Source organism: Pinus tabuliformis, chromosome X, assembly GCF_031772625.1.
Source record: "Pinus tabuliformis cultivar Carrire ecotype Pingquan chromosome X, CPIR1, whole genome shotgun sequence".
NCBI lineage: Eukaryota > Viridiplantae > Streptophyta > Pinopsida > Pinales > Pinaceae > Pinus > Pinus tabuliformis.
In genome coordinates, this window is record NC_142308.1 from 134572728 (window position 1) to 134589428 (window position 16701).

General features: G+C 32.7%; 1 protein-coding gene across 1 annotated transcript in view; it reads left to right on the forward strand.

Moving 5' to 3' along the window:
- The first annotated feature begins 427 nt into the window (after nt 1–427).
- LOC149138828 (uncharacterized) overlaps nt 428–16701 on the forward strand; it is an 84994-nt gene continuing 68720 nt past the window's right edge. The window contains exons 1-2 of the mRNA XM_089450509.1: nt 428–625; nt 839–1058. Coding sequence (XP_089306635.1) covers nt 428–625; nt 839–1058 — 418 coding nt within the window. The remainder of the gene's footprint in view (nt 626–838; nt 1059–16701) is intronic.

A 16701-nucleotide genomic window follows, 5' to 3' on the forward strand; every position in this document is an offset into this window, starting at 1 on the left:
TGTGTAATCCACCTACAGAGCTGTATAAATTGCCCATATTTTTATGCAAAACATATTTAGATTGCATCGGCTGCCAAGGAAAATAATTTTGGACCATGATGTGAAATTCACATCGGTCTTTTGGAAAACATTATTTGCAAAATTAGGGACACACTTGAATTTCAGTGTAGCGTATCAACCCCAGATCGACGAACAAATAGAACGGGTAAACCAGGTTGTGGAAGACATGTTAATGGCATATGTAATGCAACAACCAACTAAGTGGGAGGAGTATTTGCACTTGGTCGAGTTTGCATACAATAACAACTAGCATGCTTCATTACAAATCATCCCCTTTGAAGTTTTGTATGGGCGGAGGTGTCGCACACCCTCAAGCTATGGTGGACCAGAAGACAAATTAATGTTAGGGCCAAAAATGCTTAAGGAAATGGAGGAAATGGTCAAGAAAGAACGGTCTAATTTAAAAGCTGCTCAGGATAGGCAAAATAACTTTACTGGCTCGAAGAGGAGGTTTAAAGAATACCAAGTCGGTGATCATGTGTATGTGAGGATTCAAGCAAAAAGGAGCACATTGCAATGGAGCAGGTGTACCAAGTTGGCACCTCGATATTGTGGACCATTCCAGGTCTTAGCAAGAATTGGACCGGTGACTTACCAGCTCGCCCTACCAAGTCACATACGAGTCCACAATGTCTTCCATGTCTCCATACTAAGAAAATATGTTTATGATCCTAAACATGTAATCATATGGCACGATGTACAGGTGAAAATTATTTCTGATAGATCAGTCTAAAAGTTTTCTTTTAAAGAAACTGATTTACAATGTTGCATGTTGCAGGTCGAACCGGCAGGAGAAATCTTGGTCAAGCCGCTAAACGTTCTCTACCAGAGAGAAGTACTGTTGCGGAAGCGAGCTATTACCCAAGTTAAAGTACAGTGGCAGCAATTTGGGTCTGATGAGGCCACTTGGGAGGATGAAGAATTCATGAAACAGGCTTATACAGAGCTGTTTATAACTAAAGAACAACGAGACGATGTCCAACTTCAGCGGGGGGGATGTAATACCCCAAGAATATTGTAAATATTTTATTTAGCATAGTTAAAAGGAAAAACAAACTGATGGATGATGGTTATTATCTGTTGTATAAATTGACATTTTATTATTATAGAATAAAAAAGTAGAAATGATTTCCTAATCATGAGGATATCATGTAACTTCTAAGGAGGGAAGTTATGTTTAAAAAAAATAAAATTGCAAACCCTAATTGCCCCCCCTATCGTGGGTGGCTTCCAGGAAAAGGGGGAAAACTGTGTTGTGAAGGAAAAATAATGAAACAAAGGGAAAGAGGTTACCATGTTTGGTGATGACCAAATGGTAAGGGTGCAGAGCGTAAGCAACTTGTCAAAGAGTGATTGTATTTGAGTGAGCCAGGGGGGAGATTTGGTCTCGAAAGACAATCTCATGGTCGGGAGGATGGCTACCTACAGAGAGCAGAGGTGACTTATTTCCTGGAATTACTTATTGGACAAAAAACCCAGGTATGAAGTATTAACTGGGATTGCATTAATATTTGTATTGAACTGAAGGATTTATTTTCTGTGAGCCACTCTCATCAGATTACATTCAATTGGAGTCGTAGTGAACTTGATGATTCTATACATATTTAGGATCATTAGACTATGGAAGGTTAATAGTAGGGATGAGTCGCTAAGGTTGAGGGTTTATCTCAGTATAGAATTATAATAATAACTCTCTATTTCTTTATCTATTTTAGATTGGAAAACGAGACTTACATTAGCCAACACTCTGTTATCAACAATTGTAGGGAACATGCAGAATAACTCTGTGATAAAGGAGAGTATACAACTCTTTAGAAACAATACCATGCAATAGGAAGCAAATGAAATAAGACTGTCTGAAATAATAAACTATAGTAGTAAAGAAATGTTGTAGGAAAATTTTGCATGATACAGACAAACCTGTGAGTCTAGAAAACTATTCTTGTTTAAGAATCATTCACATGCTAATACTCGACGGCATTTGCCACATTTCAAGACTAGAAACAATTTCTAGAAATAAAGTAACAGAGTATGCTGCCTAGCCTGCCTCCCTTAACATTAATAAAATGGGGATAGTGCCTAGCATCTGTTGTAGTCGTTGACAAAGCTGTAGTGCCATGGGTTGGTAGTCTAAGAGCAGGGTTTGAGCCTAGAATACGCAAGAATGTAACAATCAGGTGGTTCTAGAACATAAACCTCTCGCATTGCAACCCTCTAATGTTGTATTTAAGGAAGAAAGAAAGAAAGAAAATGAGTAAAGAATCAAATAGAGCATCAGCGCTAAATAGAAAGATTTAAGGTTGAACCTGAGGACAGGGTCATAGACATTTTCCATTAGAATGCATGTGACAGTGAGCAGGTCCAAACCAAATACCAAATACATAGTATACCCAACAAAAGATCGTGCATTATATAAATGGTGAATAAATTACATTACAGAGTCAAGATGTTAGGCCACTATACTACTAGTGTAACCCCTTATTGTTATTAGTACAACCCACTTATTATATTGATGTACCCATGTAGTGCCGATATTTTTACTATTGTGCCACATAGAAGCCCACTATTTTTATTATTGTGCCCTTACATTATTATTGTTATGTTGGCTCTGATTATGTTATGACCCCTTAGACCCCTATATATAGAAAGGAGGTCTTTTCATTTGTATCATCCAATAATTGTTCATTTATGTAATGTAAAGGAGGTTTCCCCCTCGAAGAGGCTGAATTCTAAGGCGTTGATCTATTTTTTTCTTGAGTTGGTTTCATAACATTTGGTATCAGAGCTTTGGATTCTAGGGTTTCGCTCCTCCAAACAGGTCATCATGGCATTTTCGATATAACTTTTTTTCTGCGACGTTTCAGAAGATAAAAAAAAACCCATTTGAGAAGACATCGCATTGAAGCTCAGGTCTGAATTTCAGAGTTTTTTGTGCTATATTTGCGGAGATACGATCTGAGGAAGTTGGACTTTTTGCAGACTCCTAAATTACATTCCAAACAGGTGACCTGGGGAAAAGCGTCAACTTTTTCTCTGAGCATTGGATTGAAATTTCGTAAGAAGGTACATAAAGAGGACGGATTTTAGTTTCTTCTATATATTTTTGAAAGCCAAAGGTCAAAACAGTGACACGTGGCACTTCATACAAGTTCGCTCTTCTGGAAAGTTCTATAATGAGGTCATCTTGGAAGATTGTGCATAACTCTTTCTTGGAGAATCCAATTTGGATCACATTAGTGGCATTGGAAAGAGTACACAGAGGGCTACTATAGATCACAATTTCATAACTTAAAGATTCTAAATTACAGAGTTATAGTTGTTTCAAGATCGAGCTCCTAAAATCAACAAAAAGCAAGTTGAGGAAGTTTGATCGAAAGGATCTGGTAAATTGGATACTTCAAATGGAGCAATATTTTGATCTACATGGTGTACCACTGTTACAAAAGGTATGTATTACATATTCATATTTAGAACCAGATTAATTTTTATGTTATGAAGGGCTTTGCTCTCGTAAAAAACTTGTTACGTGGTCAATTTTCACGGAGGAAATGATAACACATTATGAGGATACAAAGAGCAACACCTTCTTTAGAGCAACACCACAATAATTGGAAAGAGTAAAAGGGCTTTGTGACATAATGGAAAGCAAAATTATGGAAACCAAGAAGCATACCCCTCAAAACTATAAAGATGGAAGTGTTGTTTCTCCCAGCCTTCCACAACCTACAAGGGTTACACCACAACAATTGGAAGAAAAAAGAGGAAAAGGGCTTTGTTACAATTGTGATAGAGAATGCACTAAAGGTCATAAGTGTGCTGAGAAGAAGTTATTTTACATAGAATATGAATAGAAGGAAGAAAAGCATCAAGAAACATCAAAAGAAGAGGATATACGCCAGGAAACCACCCCAGAGAAAGAAGAAATGAATCAGACCATATCTTGTAAAGCATTGGCAAGAATTACCATTCCTCAAACTCTCAAGATAGAAGGACATATCAAGAAGAAAAAGGTTCAAGAAGTGAAAGATCACATCGAGAAAGAAGAAATGAATCCAACCATATCTTGTAATTGAATGGACGAAATTACCATTCCTCAAACTATCATGATAGAAGGACACATCAAGAAGAAAAATGTTCAAGAAGTGAAAGATCACATCGAGCATGAAGAAATGAATCTGACCATATCTTGTAAAGGACTGGAAGAAATTACCACTCCTCAAATGATAGAAGGACATATCAAGAAGAAAAGGGTTCAAGCAGAGAAAGATCACATCGAGCATCAACAACAAGTTCTCCAACTTTTAAAGGATAACGCCACTTCGGTGCAAAATCAAATGAAACAACAGATAGATCAACATCGTAGTGAAAAATGTTTTGATGTAGGTGATTGGGCATTTTTACTGCTACATCTCAAGCAAGCTATTTTTGAGAAGGAAATGTTGGCAATACTACATGCACTTAAAAAATGGCGACCTTACCTAATGGGAAGACTCTTCAAGGATGAGGATGTGGAAGCATTTTTTTGTGCTATTTCTATTATCCAACCAGATTGGATAAACAGAGCAAAGGATGAATGGAAGAAGGATCAAGAAGTATGGCCACTTACTCAAAAGTTGCAAAAGATCCCAATTCAAACAATATTGCCAGAAATTGAAGAGGAAGGAAAAATCATATTGGAACCTGGAGTAGTCACAGAAACAAAAACCCAACAGCTACGAAATCTATCAATTTCAGAGTATCTGATCAAGTGGAAGAACTTACCCACTAAATATCCCACATGGGAGGACAAGAATTTTATTCAGAAGCATCAAGAACTACTCAAGCGTTGAGGACAACGCTTTCTGAAGGAGAGGGGCATGTTAGGTCCCTATACTACTAGTGTAACCCCTTATTGTTATTAGTACAACCCACTTATTATATTTATGTACCCATGTAGTGCCCATATTTTTACTATTGTGCCACATAGAATCCCACTATTGTTATTATTGTGCCCTTAAATTATTATTGTTATGTCAGCTCTGATTATGTTATGACCCCTTAGACTCCTATATATAGAAAGGAGGTATTTTCATTTGTATCATCCAATAATTGGTCATTTATGTAATGTAAAGGAGGTTTCCCCATCGAAGAGGCTGAATTCTAAGGCATTGATCTATCTTTTCTATCTTTTCTTGAGCTGGTTTCATAACACAAGAGCTGGCCGAAGTAAGAATCCATGGAAGAGACTACACATCTTATCCATCACAAACACGTCCGCGGAGTGAACGATCCAATAACATCAAATAAATAAGATGACGGTTATCTGAATTGATCCACCAAACCTTCACAGTTTTACATTTCGACGGTAAGAGAGAGTCATGCCGCGACATAACTATGCACAACAGTGCTATATATATATATATATATATATATATATATATATATATATATATATATATATATATATATATATATATATATATGGATATATATAAGAAAGAAACATCACAAGGGCTAAGCCATGTAATAAGGATTACGGCTGGATACCGAAATCCCATTAACACAAAAAGACACATTTATACATATAGATCGAGAACTAAGAGCTCATGTCCTCCAACCCAAATATCAACAAGGTCCAAGCCTAATGGGAATACCCTTCGCTGACTTCAAACTATAAATGAAAACTCTTCATTCGGGGGCCTCGGCCGGAGGAAATATTCATACCTGGAACCCTTGGCCATGCACAAGGAGGGTTTCCTAGCGTAAGGAATCGATGTCCAACTTGTATGCAAACCAGCCAAGAAAAATGCAAGACAGGACTCAGTGGCGTGAACATAAATCACGGCAGCATATTAACAGGAAAACAACTGGATTTAGACAAAGGGTTTACGTTAGAGGGTTTGAGCCGCCATCCGTAAGGCCAGCCCATTTCGGCGCTGCAAGAAAATATAAGATACAAAACCAAAACTGCAAACAATTGAAGCCATGAACGAGTCAAGAGTTCACACAGTAAACAAGGGTTGTGCTCAGTTTAAAATAAATCAGAACATTATCTTCGCAATAATTGTTTACCTGTAGAAAATTGCAAACCCAAACTCACCATCATCGAAGCCAAGGACTGATTTAGTCGGCTCTTAGAGCTGCAATGGATAAACCTAACCAGAGCAGGCTCTGCATGGAGCTATGCATCCAAATGAACTCTGCCATCCTAGAACCCAGTAGTATAGCTTGGAAACCGCGAAACTGCTACCACCTTTGGATAGTGAGGAGTGATCCCCACTGTTGATTGAAGCGGGATTACCAAGCGGCGATGGGACCTGTTCATTCTGCCAGCCACGTACATAATGGGTAGATGATGTTATTGACACCTGTAGCCAAGCCATGTGACGACGGAAAGTTACCATATGTTCTCATGCCATGTGGACAACACATGCATGTCACCCAAGCCGTGAAATAAATGAACTTTATAACTTTTACGTTGGAAAAATAAAAATCCCGTTCCACATACAAATGTGTGAAAAAGGTGTAATATTAAGGTTTTCCATCGATGTATTTAGTGATGTAAATGAATCGTGTAATTCCGATAAGGTTAATGCCACAAAAAAAAATTTACCCAGGTCTAGAGTCATTACAAGTAGTATCAATTTAAAATTTGGTTTTTTTTAGATATATGTTTTCTTTCAAAATCCAATAATTTCTTTTTTGAATTTACAAGTTTGAGTTATGTACTCTATAGAACATTAAGAAATACAACTTAGACAATGAAAATTTGATCCTCTCAATTCATGTTAAATCCATGCTTAAAATAAATTATTAAATGCAATGCAACCCTTAATCTTAGGTGAATTCTCTGTCATCCATATATATAAGTTATAAGTAAATACTGGTGATAACTATATATTTTATTTTTGAAAAAATATTTATTTTATATATAAAAATAAAGTAGATAGATGTATCACAAATATTAAGAAGATTATAAGATTATATAAACATTGGGTTAATTTATTAACTTTTTATAAGTTAAACTTATATTTATTTACCTATTCTTTCCATGTGTAGAGAGGCTCATTAAACACTATAGTATGAGAGATGTGTGATTTTCTTTGTGTTCAACTGTAATATCCTTCAATCTTAAGTGAAAGAATATATATTTAATTTAATATTTAACTAACACTTTCACCATAAATTAGTTTGGGTCTTTGGTAATGGTTTTGAGGAAGTGATGGTTGGTTGGTCTTACAAGCAATTCTATGTCGCTAACGAGGTATTCCTCCCTGGTCACTTTCATTTGTAGAATGCTAACACAGTAGAGAGAAATGTATTATTCATAGCTTCAAGAACTACGCCAAGCTCAAGGGTGTTGGTGTGGAGGATTACTTCTACCATTTTGAGTAAAAATTTGGTACGTGTCCTACAATATTCACTACCAATCGTGAAAGATGAAAACATTGTTAAGTGTAAGGATTGATTGTAGCACCATGCAAAGGCATGGCTAGAATACAACAAAGAGATAAGTAAATGAATAATTTTATGGTGTTTTTGGAAACATTCACATTATTTTATGCTTAGTTATGGTTATGCCAGCATAAAAAGTAAAATTTATTATACTAAATTTTGGGAAACGATTGTACATAAATATCATTTGCATAAAATATTAGGTGCATTAATTTTTTTCGGAAAGAGTGGATGAAAAGGATAAATTAGTTTTGCTAATTTATTGGAAAGAAGAAACATAACAACTCGAGTCCATAACTTGCTTCTGAATCGTGTGGGTCTAGATATAAGAACACATGTTTCTTTTACTTAAGAGACTAAGTGTTTGTATTCATCTAAGTAATTGTGATTGTGTTAGAAACAACACTTGTTGCATGCACAAAAGTATAACCAATGTGTTAAATAAAATATGTAATTGCTTGCATGAAAAGAAATATTCATTTTCATGTATAAATAGAATAACTAAATTTGATACATTTTCCTAAGAACGAATTCAGTTTTGTATGCATGGAAATAAAAATGATTGAATTAGATTTTTTGGAAACAAATATGTTTATTTTACTAGTGACTTATATGGATAAAATAATAGGTGTTGTAGTAAGTTTTTGAGAAATAATATGGGTTGTATGAATAATAGTTATTGGATAGTTTTTTTATTGAAAATATTATGTGTTTACTTAGCTATTAAGTTAGTTTATTTTGGAAAAGAATATGCATAGGTATGGGTAGTTATGGGGGCTTTCTTTTGAGAATGAATGTGCTTTCATGAAAAGGAAATAATCATAGTTATGGTATATGTAGTTTGGAAAAATTTCTCATTTTCTTATTGCTAGAGGTAGTAATAATCATGATTCTTTAAATATTATGATGTTTTTGTGGGTAGAAGTGAAAGATAACTATTTTATGCATCCTACCTTATGTATGTGAAATTTGGATGGACGGATTTATGTAGTATTCATTCACATGTCTATGCTTGTGAAATTGTGTTCTTTTAAGTAACGAGATGAGAAGTTGCTAAAAGCATAGCCATTAAAGATTTGTTGTTGGAAGTCACAATTGGCTCAAAGTAGTGATATGGTGACTTATTAAGAGATGGATTATTTTTAACATTATGGCTAGCAACAGAATATTGGCCTATGCATATTGAAAGAACCTAAGTTGCACCATAATCCATTTGGGAAGAAGTAGGCCCCAAATATAAAATGCACAAGGATTTGTGGTCAAAGGATATCATCATTATTACAATAGCTTATAGTTATGTTTTATTTATGATGATATTTATTTCTAAAAATTTTATAATAATAGTTAAGGGATCGAGTGAGTTACTTGACATTGACTCAATTTTGATTGAATTTTAATAAAATTAAAGGTTTGTTGGTTTTCAACCTAGGCTTGATGCTATATGTGTGTGTTTCAAGTATGTTATTAACTAACCTATTTAAAAGAATGATAGAAATTATGCAATGTTACATCACTAAGTTTATGTTAAATGCTACAACTATGGTTTTTAATGGTTATATAATTTATTATTCCCTTAATAAAGTTAATATATGTAATTATTAATATTTTATCTAAATGTCAGTTAAATAATATGGAATAATAATCTACATCAAGCTATAACTAGTAATGTCTTTCTAAAATTTGAACAATTTTAAAATAGAATAGTTAATTTAGTTATAAATTACTATTGTATATTAGTTATATTATTATGTAAATATAAGAGTTATACTATAAAAGTTTTATTTTTCATTTTTCTAATCATTTTAGTAATTATTTTTTTATTGTCTTTTTTACTGGTGTCACATAAATTTCCTAGATTTGAAAATGTTAATTTTTTTTATAATTTATTAATATATATTATTTATATTATTATGTAAAGATCTACATTATAATCTAAATATTTTAATTTATAACTTTGATCATTTTAACATAATGCAGTGTTTATGAATTTATCTTTTACTTCAAATAAATCGAAGTAGTCTGAATTAATATGTATCATTCCGTGAAAAAGATAAAATAATCTTTTAAAAATATTACTTATTTATTTATTTATTTAATTTTTATAATCATATTTATATAAATTTCCAAAAATGATCAAATAAACTATACTAAAAATATATCTTATATAATATTTATAATTATATTGATAATGTTAGGATTGAATAAAATTATATTTCTTACCTATTCATTTATGTTAGGATATGTATTAAATAAAAGGGCATTCCATTGTGTCGTTGATATTTTAAAGTTATGACGAGGACGGAACTCCCTAGCTTGTAGTGGCTTGAGAAGGACCGGGAATTATGACAATATGGGGATACAACCATGTATGGGATTGTAATATGAGAAAAAAATTTGGATTTTTGAAAGAATGGTAAACTAGAAAAGCTATGAGTTAGATTAATTTTTTAATTACATTTTTATCTTTGATTTGATTTTTGAAAATCAAATTTATAAAGTTTAAGTCTAATAAGTGGTTTGGTGTAAATCTCTAGTTTATACACCAATATAAACTAATGTATTATGTTTAGTTAAATAATAACGAAAAATTTAAGGTTACAATTATATTTTATCTTTTCAAATTGTGATAGGAATTTGAGACTATTTAGTTGTACTAGTGTACCCTTTAATATATTATAAGGTAAGTTTGAGTTTGTTGAGGAGGTTAATGTTGTGATTTCAATGAATATGGGTTTATAATTTTTAGCTACACTTACATTGTATTCTATGAAGTCTCCAAACGTTGGGTAAGTTAATGTTGTGATTTCAATGAAATGTGGATAAATAATATTTAGCCACATTTACATAGTATTCTATTAAACCACGAAATATCTTAAACACTGTATCAAGTTTGTTTGTGCTTTGTAAGCTAGTCATTAGAAAAATGTATTACAATATTATTATATGGATGCTATGTTAAAGAAGAAATTATAAAAAAACGGTAAAATATTATAGAAATAGTAGAGTGAGATGACACAAAGGGTGATAGAAATATTAGATACTTCTACCATATTTTTACAACTAGCTTCCTTGATTTTTAATCATTTGAAGAAATGATAAAATATGGTAAAATATCATAGATATAACAGGGTGAGATGATAGAAGGAATGATAAAAATTTATGTACATCTACCATCTTTTTACAAGTATTTCCCTTGATTTTTAATCATTTTTCTTTCAATGTATTGCATTTTCATTGGTATTGTAAGTTAAGTTCAAAATATTATAGGATGCATCTATTTTAGTATTTTATGTACGATCAAATATTAAAGAAGTAATATATTTTCATTTACCGATAAAATCGAATTCAAACTTATTATTCAACTATTTTTATCCTATGGACTTTAGAGTGGGAATGAAATGGAAATATTTTTGGAGTTTTTTATGCTATTAGTTTTGAGAATGACCTTGAAGATAAGTATGAGTTAAATTTTAATTTCAGATTTTTGTAACTTTATGTATCTATATTTAATATTTGTTATTTAATTTAAAAAAATAGTAGTAATAATAATGATAATGATGATGATGTTGTTGCTTGAAGAAGGTATGAAAAAGTAAAATAAAAATTGTCAAATGTTATGCTAGAAATATTAAAATATATTGAAGAAATTAGATTAACGCAATCCAATTAAATACTAAAATGTAATACACTAATAAAAAAATTAATATAAAATGTACAAATTTGAATAATTACAAAATTATTTAATTATTTTGATTAATTTATATATATATATATATATATTATTTCAAATTAATTTAAAATATAGATATACATTTTTCATATAATAATAATAATAATAAGAATAAAAATAAGAATAATAATAATAAGAAAAAAAGTAAAATTGAAAGTTTATCTTATATGAGATTGTTGTAATATATAAGTAATATGAAAAAATGTTTTATTGGCTACAATTAACAAATATATAAAAAACAATGTAGTATAAACCAATAAACATAGTTTGTATAATTTTATTTAAAAAGTAATTTTAATATTCTTTAAATTGGAAAAATTAGATATAATTTTTTATTCAAAGAATAGTTTTAGTATTTTAATATTATTTAAAATCCCCAAAAAAATTATATAAATTATGTAATAAATTTAGTTATAAAATAGAAGTTAGGATTACTAATGTTGCTAAAGAAATTAGTAAGGGGCTTTACCCATTTTATTTATATAATTTTAGCTTTTTTCACATTTAGTTTTGGTTAATAAATAATAAATGTGAATGCATGAGATCATTTTTGTAATTATCATATATCTATTATTATACAAAAATGATCTCATGCATTCACATTTATTATTTATTAACCAAAACTAAATGTAAAAAAACCTAAAATTATATAAATGAAATGTGTAAAGCCCCTTACTAATTTCTTTAACAACATTAGTAATCCTAACTTCTATTTTATAACTAAATTTATTAGATAATTTATATCATTTTTTTGGGATTTTAAATAATACTAAAATATTAAAACTATTCTTTAAATAAAAAATTATATCTAATTTTTCGAATTTAAATAATATTAAAATATTAAAACTACCTTTTAAATAAAAATATTATTTTATTTACTTGTTTGACTATTCTCCAAAGGGGGCAATGATGCATCCTTACTATATATTCATGAATATTGACAATTTCTTTTACCTTTTCATGAGGATGAACCATATTGGTTGGTTCAAAACATCGACCAAATCTTAGTGATGTGATTATTCCGAAAGACATTTATCTACAATATTCATGAAACTTCGAGAATAACTAATACATGCTAGATCTTTATGTTTATACATAATCAATTATGGTTAAGAGGCTCCATTCAAAATAAAAAATTGCCCAGATTATAATGTATATATTAAACAATAAAAATAATTAATGGCTTAGGAAATTTTACCATAAATTACTATGCCTCAATATAGAAGTTTCATATCAAAAGAGTGATGCCCAAATGAATTCTTTTATTATTTATCATAGAATTTTGTAATGGAATCACAATAATATTTTGTATATCCACATCCACACGGCAACGTACACACATTCAACAAGATAAGTACCAAAGCCAATGAGGTAGCTCAATTTCTTTAGTACAAATGAACATAACATATAACATAAAAATCTAAAAAAGTCTTACAATATTCATGATACATACATGAAAATGTGTTGGCTGAATGAGCTACTAATTATTAAGTGAAATATACAAGTACACGGTTACAATGGTGAACCACTAGCTCCAATAGTGGAACACTAAGTCACTTATTTATTTTCCAAAGCATGATTGTCTCTCCTATGCTAAGCTAGAGGAGCCAAGGTTGCCTCTCTAAACCCTCATTCTCCAAAGTCCATATGTTTGAGTTATGAATGTATATTTATTACAAGTGGAAAGATGTTTCATATCCTCATGACGCTTGAGCTTCCCTCATGCCTATTGCACTTCCAAGTGACTCTTGAAATTTGACAAGAATCTTGGACTTTTCCTAGTGATTCTTTAGTCTACATGTGACTTTTCAAATTCCACATGTGAGTCTTGGACATCCACACATTTACATTTTGTCATTTTGTGGAAATACATACTTATGGTCCACATGATGTGGCAAGACCTAGTGGAACATGACTTTGTGATGACACTTGTAAAATCCATGAGTTGGCAAAAGAAGACTTCGATCTTCATGATGATGTATCAACACGAAGATTCTCTTCTTGTTGCTTCCTTGATATATTCATGACTAATCTTGAATGTGTTATATATTCATCCTCCAAAAGGCCGATTGACATGGATTTGTTACGTAATATTGATCTTTTAAAATTCCTTCGTGAAATTGTGTACCTTCATCTTCTCACTTGATGATCTCTTCATGGTTCTAGCTTGACAAGCATCTTTTTGCATGATCACCAAGAGTCCTTGTAGAACGTCATCCTTTAATATCAAGATATAGTACCTGTAGATAGAATTCCCCCATGACAAGAAAAAATGAGATTATAAATATCGTAGTATAACTATCTTTATTCACTTTACTGATTGGACCCGTGACTAAGTGCACGACAGAGGTGGAGGCTTAGGGATTATGTAGTGCACAATTCTAGGAGATGGGAGAGATGATCTCGTGACTGCGAATTCACGATGCACATTATCCACAGTCAAATAAGGAATATTTAGCACTTTAGGGAGTCAAGGAGATAGTATTAAGGGCTTGTGCACATTTCTTGGAGACAATCATGCACAAGATTACGTAGTTACGCAAGTGAGTGAGACATTGATGAAGGCTTTCTTACCATGGTTATGAGATTATTTTTTTCTCGGAGGCTAGTGACTGAAGATTGCGTAGTTGAGCAAGTTGAATAAGTATACAGGAAGGGATTCCTTACTGCTATTGCAAAATCCATAGTTCAATGGAGAGTCTAAGCCACTAGATTTCATAGTTGAAGTTCAGAGAAAGACAAAGACAATTTTTTGACTAAATTGTGCAATACACAATGAAATACAGACTAGGAGGCAAGATTGTGTAGCTTTCACGAGCAAGAGCTAGTTCTTGAGAATTATGACTATATTCTATCCCTATGATAGATAGAACAAAATAGTGTAAGACAATACTTGAAGACTACTCTTCAAGAGTGTACATATAACTCCCTTTTACTAGATGTGACACTTCCCCTACGAAAAGGAGATACTTGTGACAGTAAGAAAAATTTATAACGACAAATGCAAAAGCTAAAGGAAATGAAACTAGCACATGCTATAGCAAAGAGAAAACAAATTTTCCAATTATAGAAGTGAAATAATAATAAATGAAATTGGTGAAAGTAAAAGAAATACTTACAAAATAAACGGTTGGAAAAACAAAGAGTTGGGAAAAATCAATAGAATAGTAATAAAACTATAGCGGAAGTGAGAGGGAGACTAGAAGTGGACAATATGAACTAAAGTTTTATGTAGGATATGCACTTTAGCATACTAATCATTCCACAAGAACTATTCTTAAAGGTTGTGCAAGCCTTACTTTTAGAAATTACGTAATTCCTATCTAAACTTACATGAAAAGAAGTGCTCTTATAAATTCATCAAGGAATAAAATGTGTCAGGAAGCAATTTTGAGACTTATAAGAAGACCTAACACTTTGATCTTACACTCTGGGGTCAATTTTGAAGAAGAAGATGTCTGATTTCTCATTATTTATCAAAATTTCCTAAGGCCATTTGGAAGGTGTCCAAAATTTTCTCAGGTTGCTTATCCTTTTTCAATGTTGGCTTCCCAAATACCATGTTGTCATCGACAAACTCTTGATGGCTTACCGAAGGGATTGCTTGAGAGAGGTAGATGCCCGAAAGGGCTCGAGAATCTGTCACTTGCTTATGAGCCTACCCAACCCTTATGATGATAATGAATAAGAAAAGGGAGATAGGGTCATCGTGCTAGTGACCTCTTCATCCTGGAAATGGAAGGGACAAGGGTCCATTCACAAGGATTGAGTAGAACAATGTTTATATCAGGGATTTGACCCACCCAATCCATCCTCAAGAGAAATAAAAGGTAGGGAGAACTCAGAATAAAAAATCCCAATTAAAATGATTATAGGCTTTAGAGAGATCCAGTTGGATTATCATATCTCACGTTCAAGAAGAAGGTAAGTTGTGCACCATATCATGTAGAGCTAGAATTCCATCCATGATCAACTAGACTTCCATAAAATCGGTCTGTGCCAGGCCAATGATAACCTAGCGTAAGGGTTTAAGCCTTCACACGAGGATTCCAAAGAGGGTCCTGTAAATTATATTGCATAGAAGTATTGGCTCGAACCCATTGGGATCTAGAGAAGATACCATTTCTATGATGAGTGTGACAAAAGTTGCAATTAACACTGACTATAACCATTAGGACCAATGAGACAATGAGTTTGAAGATGTCCTGTTTAAGAAATTTCCATCCTGCCTTTAACAACTAAAAGGTAAAGCCATTGGGCCGAGTGGCTTTGTTCGACAGGAGAGCTCGTACCACCTCTTCTACATTAGCAAGAGAGAATTCTCTCATGAAGGCCTCATTTTGATCTTCGGTAATTGGGCACGGGATATGTTGTTGTATTTTTGAGGTAGCCTCCCTCCTTTCCACATTCGGTTCAGAGAATAAGGATTCAATTTCGTCGATCATGGGTTTAAAGATTTCCTATTGATGCATTAACCACTAACCATCAGGATTGTTCAAAGAGAAGATATAGTTGTGGTGGAAGTGTTGCATCATAGTCCGATGGAAGAAATTTTTATTTCAATCCCCCTCCTTGAGCCATTGAAATCTAGATTTATGTTTCAACAAAACTTCGTCTTGCTTCCTCCTCTTCTCTAACTACATTAATAGTTGCCCCTCCTAGGCTATATGAGCCTTAGTACTCCCATCTAAAATGATTTGTTTCTAAAGGTACTGCATTTCCTCTGAAGGCGATGCTTCTCAATATGAATGTTTCCAACTCATATTTGTTCCATTCTTCGAGTCTTCCCTTAAGTTCTTTAAGCTTGAGTTGGAAAGTATCCATCGTGTTTTGTCTTTTGGCCATGGAACTCTTCCACCACTCTTCCATTTTTCGAAATAGATCTAGGTTCTCCAAAAAGAAGGATTCAAAGAAGAATGACCTATTACGAGGGGTCATGTGTAGATTTGTCTCTACGCAGATCGACCAATGGTCTGATCCCATGCATGGGAGGATCTCCACGTCGAAAAATAGATCTTGTAGTAGAATATTGTCCGAGAGAAGAACATGATCCAACTTTGAGTCTAAGTGGAATGTACCACGTCACCGATTGTTCCAGGTAAATTTTCTGTTTTTGACGTCCAGGTCTTCTAGCCCCAACTCTTGGGTGGTTTCCTCCAAAGAAGCATATATCTTATCTAATATTCTAAGGCCTCTCTTTTTCTCGTTGAGATTCTTTATGAGATTAAAGTCCCTAGCCACAATCTATTTCATTTCCCCCACCAATTCATTGAGGTTCATCAAGCCCTAAAGGAAGCTTCCTTTTTGGCCAGGCACAATGTGTCTGCATACCCCTGTTAACAAGACCTTCTCCGTTGATACAGGAAATTCGAATTAGCCTCAGAGAGTGTGAAGGTTGGCCAACCAATTGCCAAATGAAATAGATCTCGAGTCTGAGATGATGTATAAACACCCCACACTACCCCTTGTATGAAAAT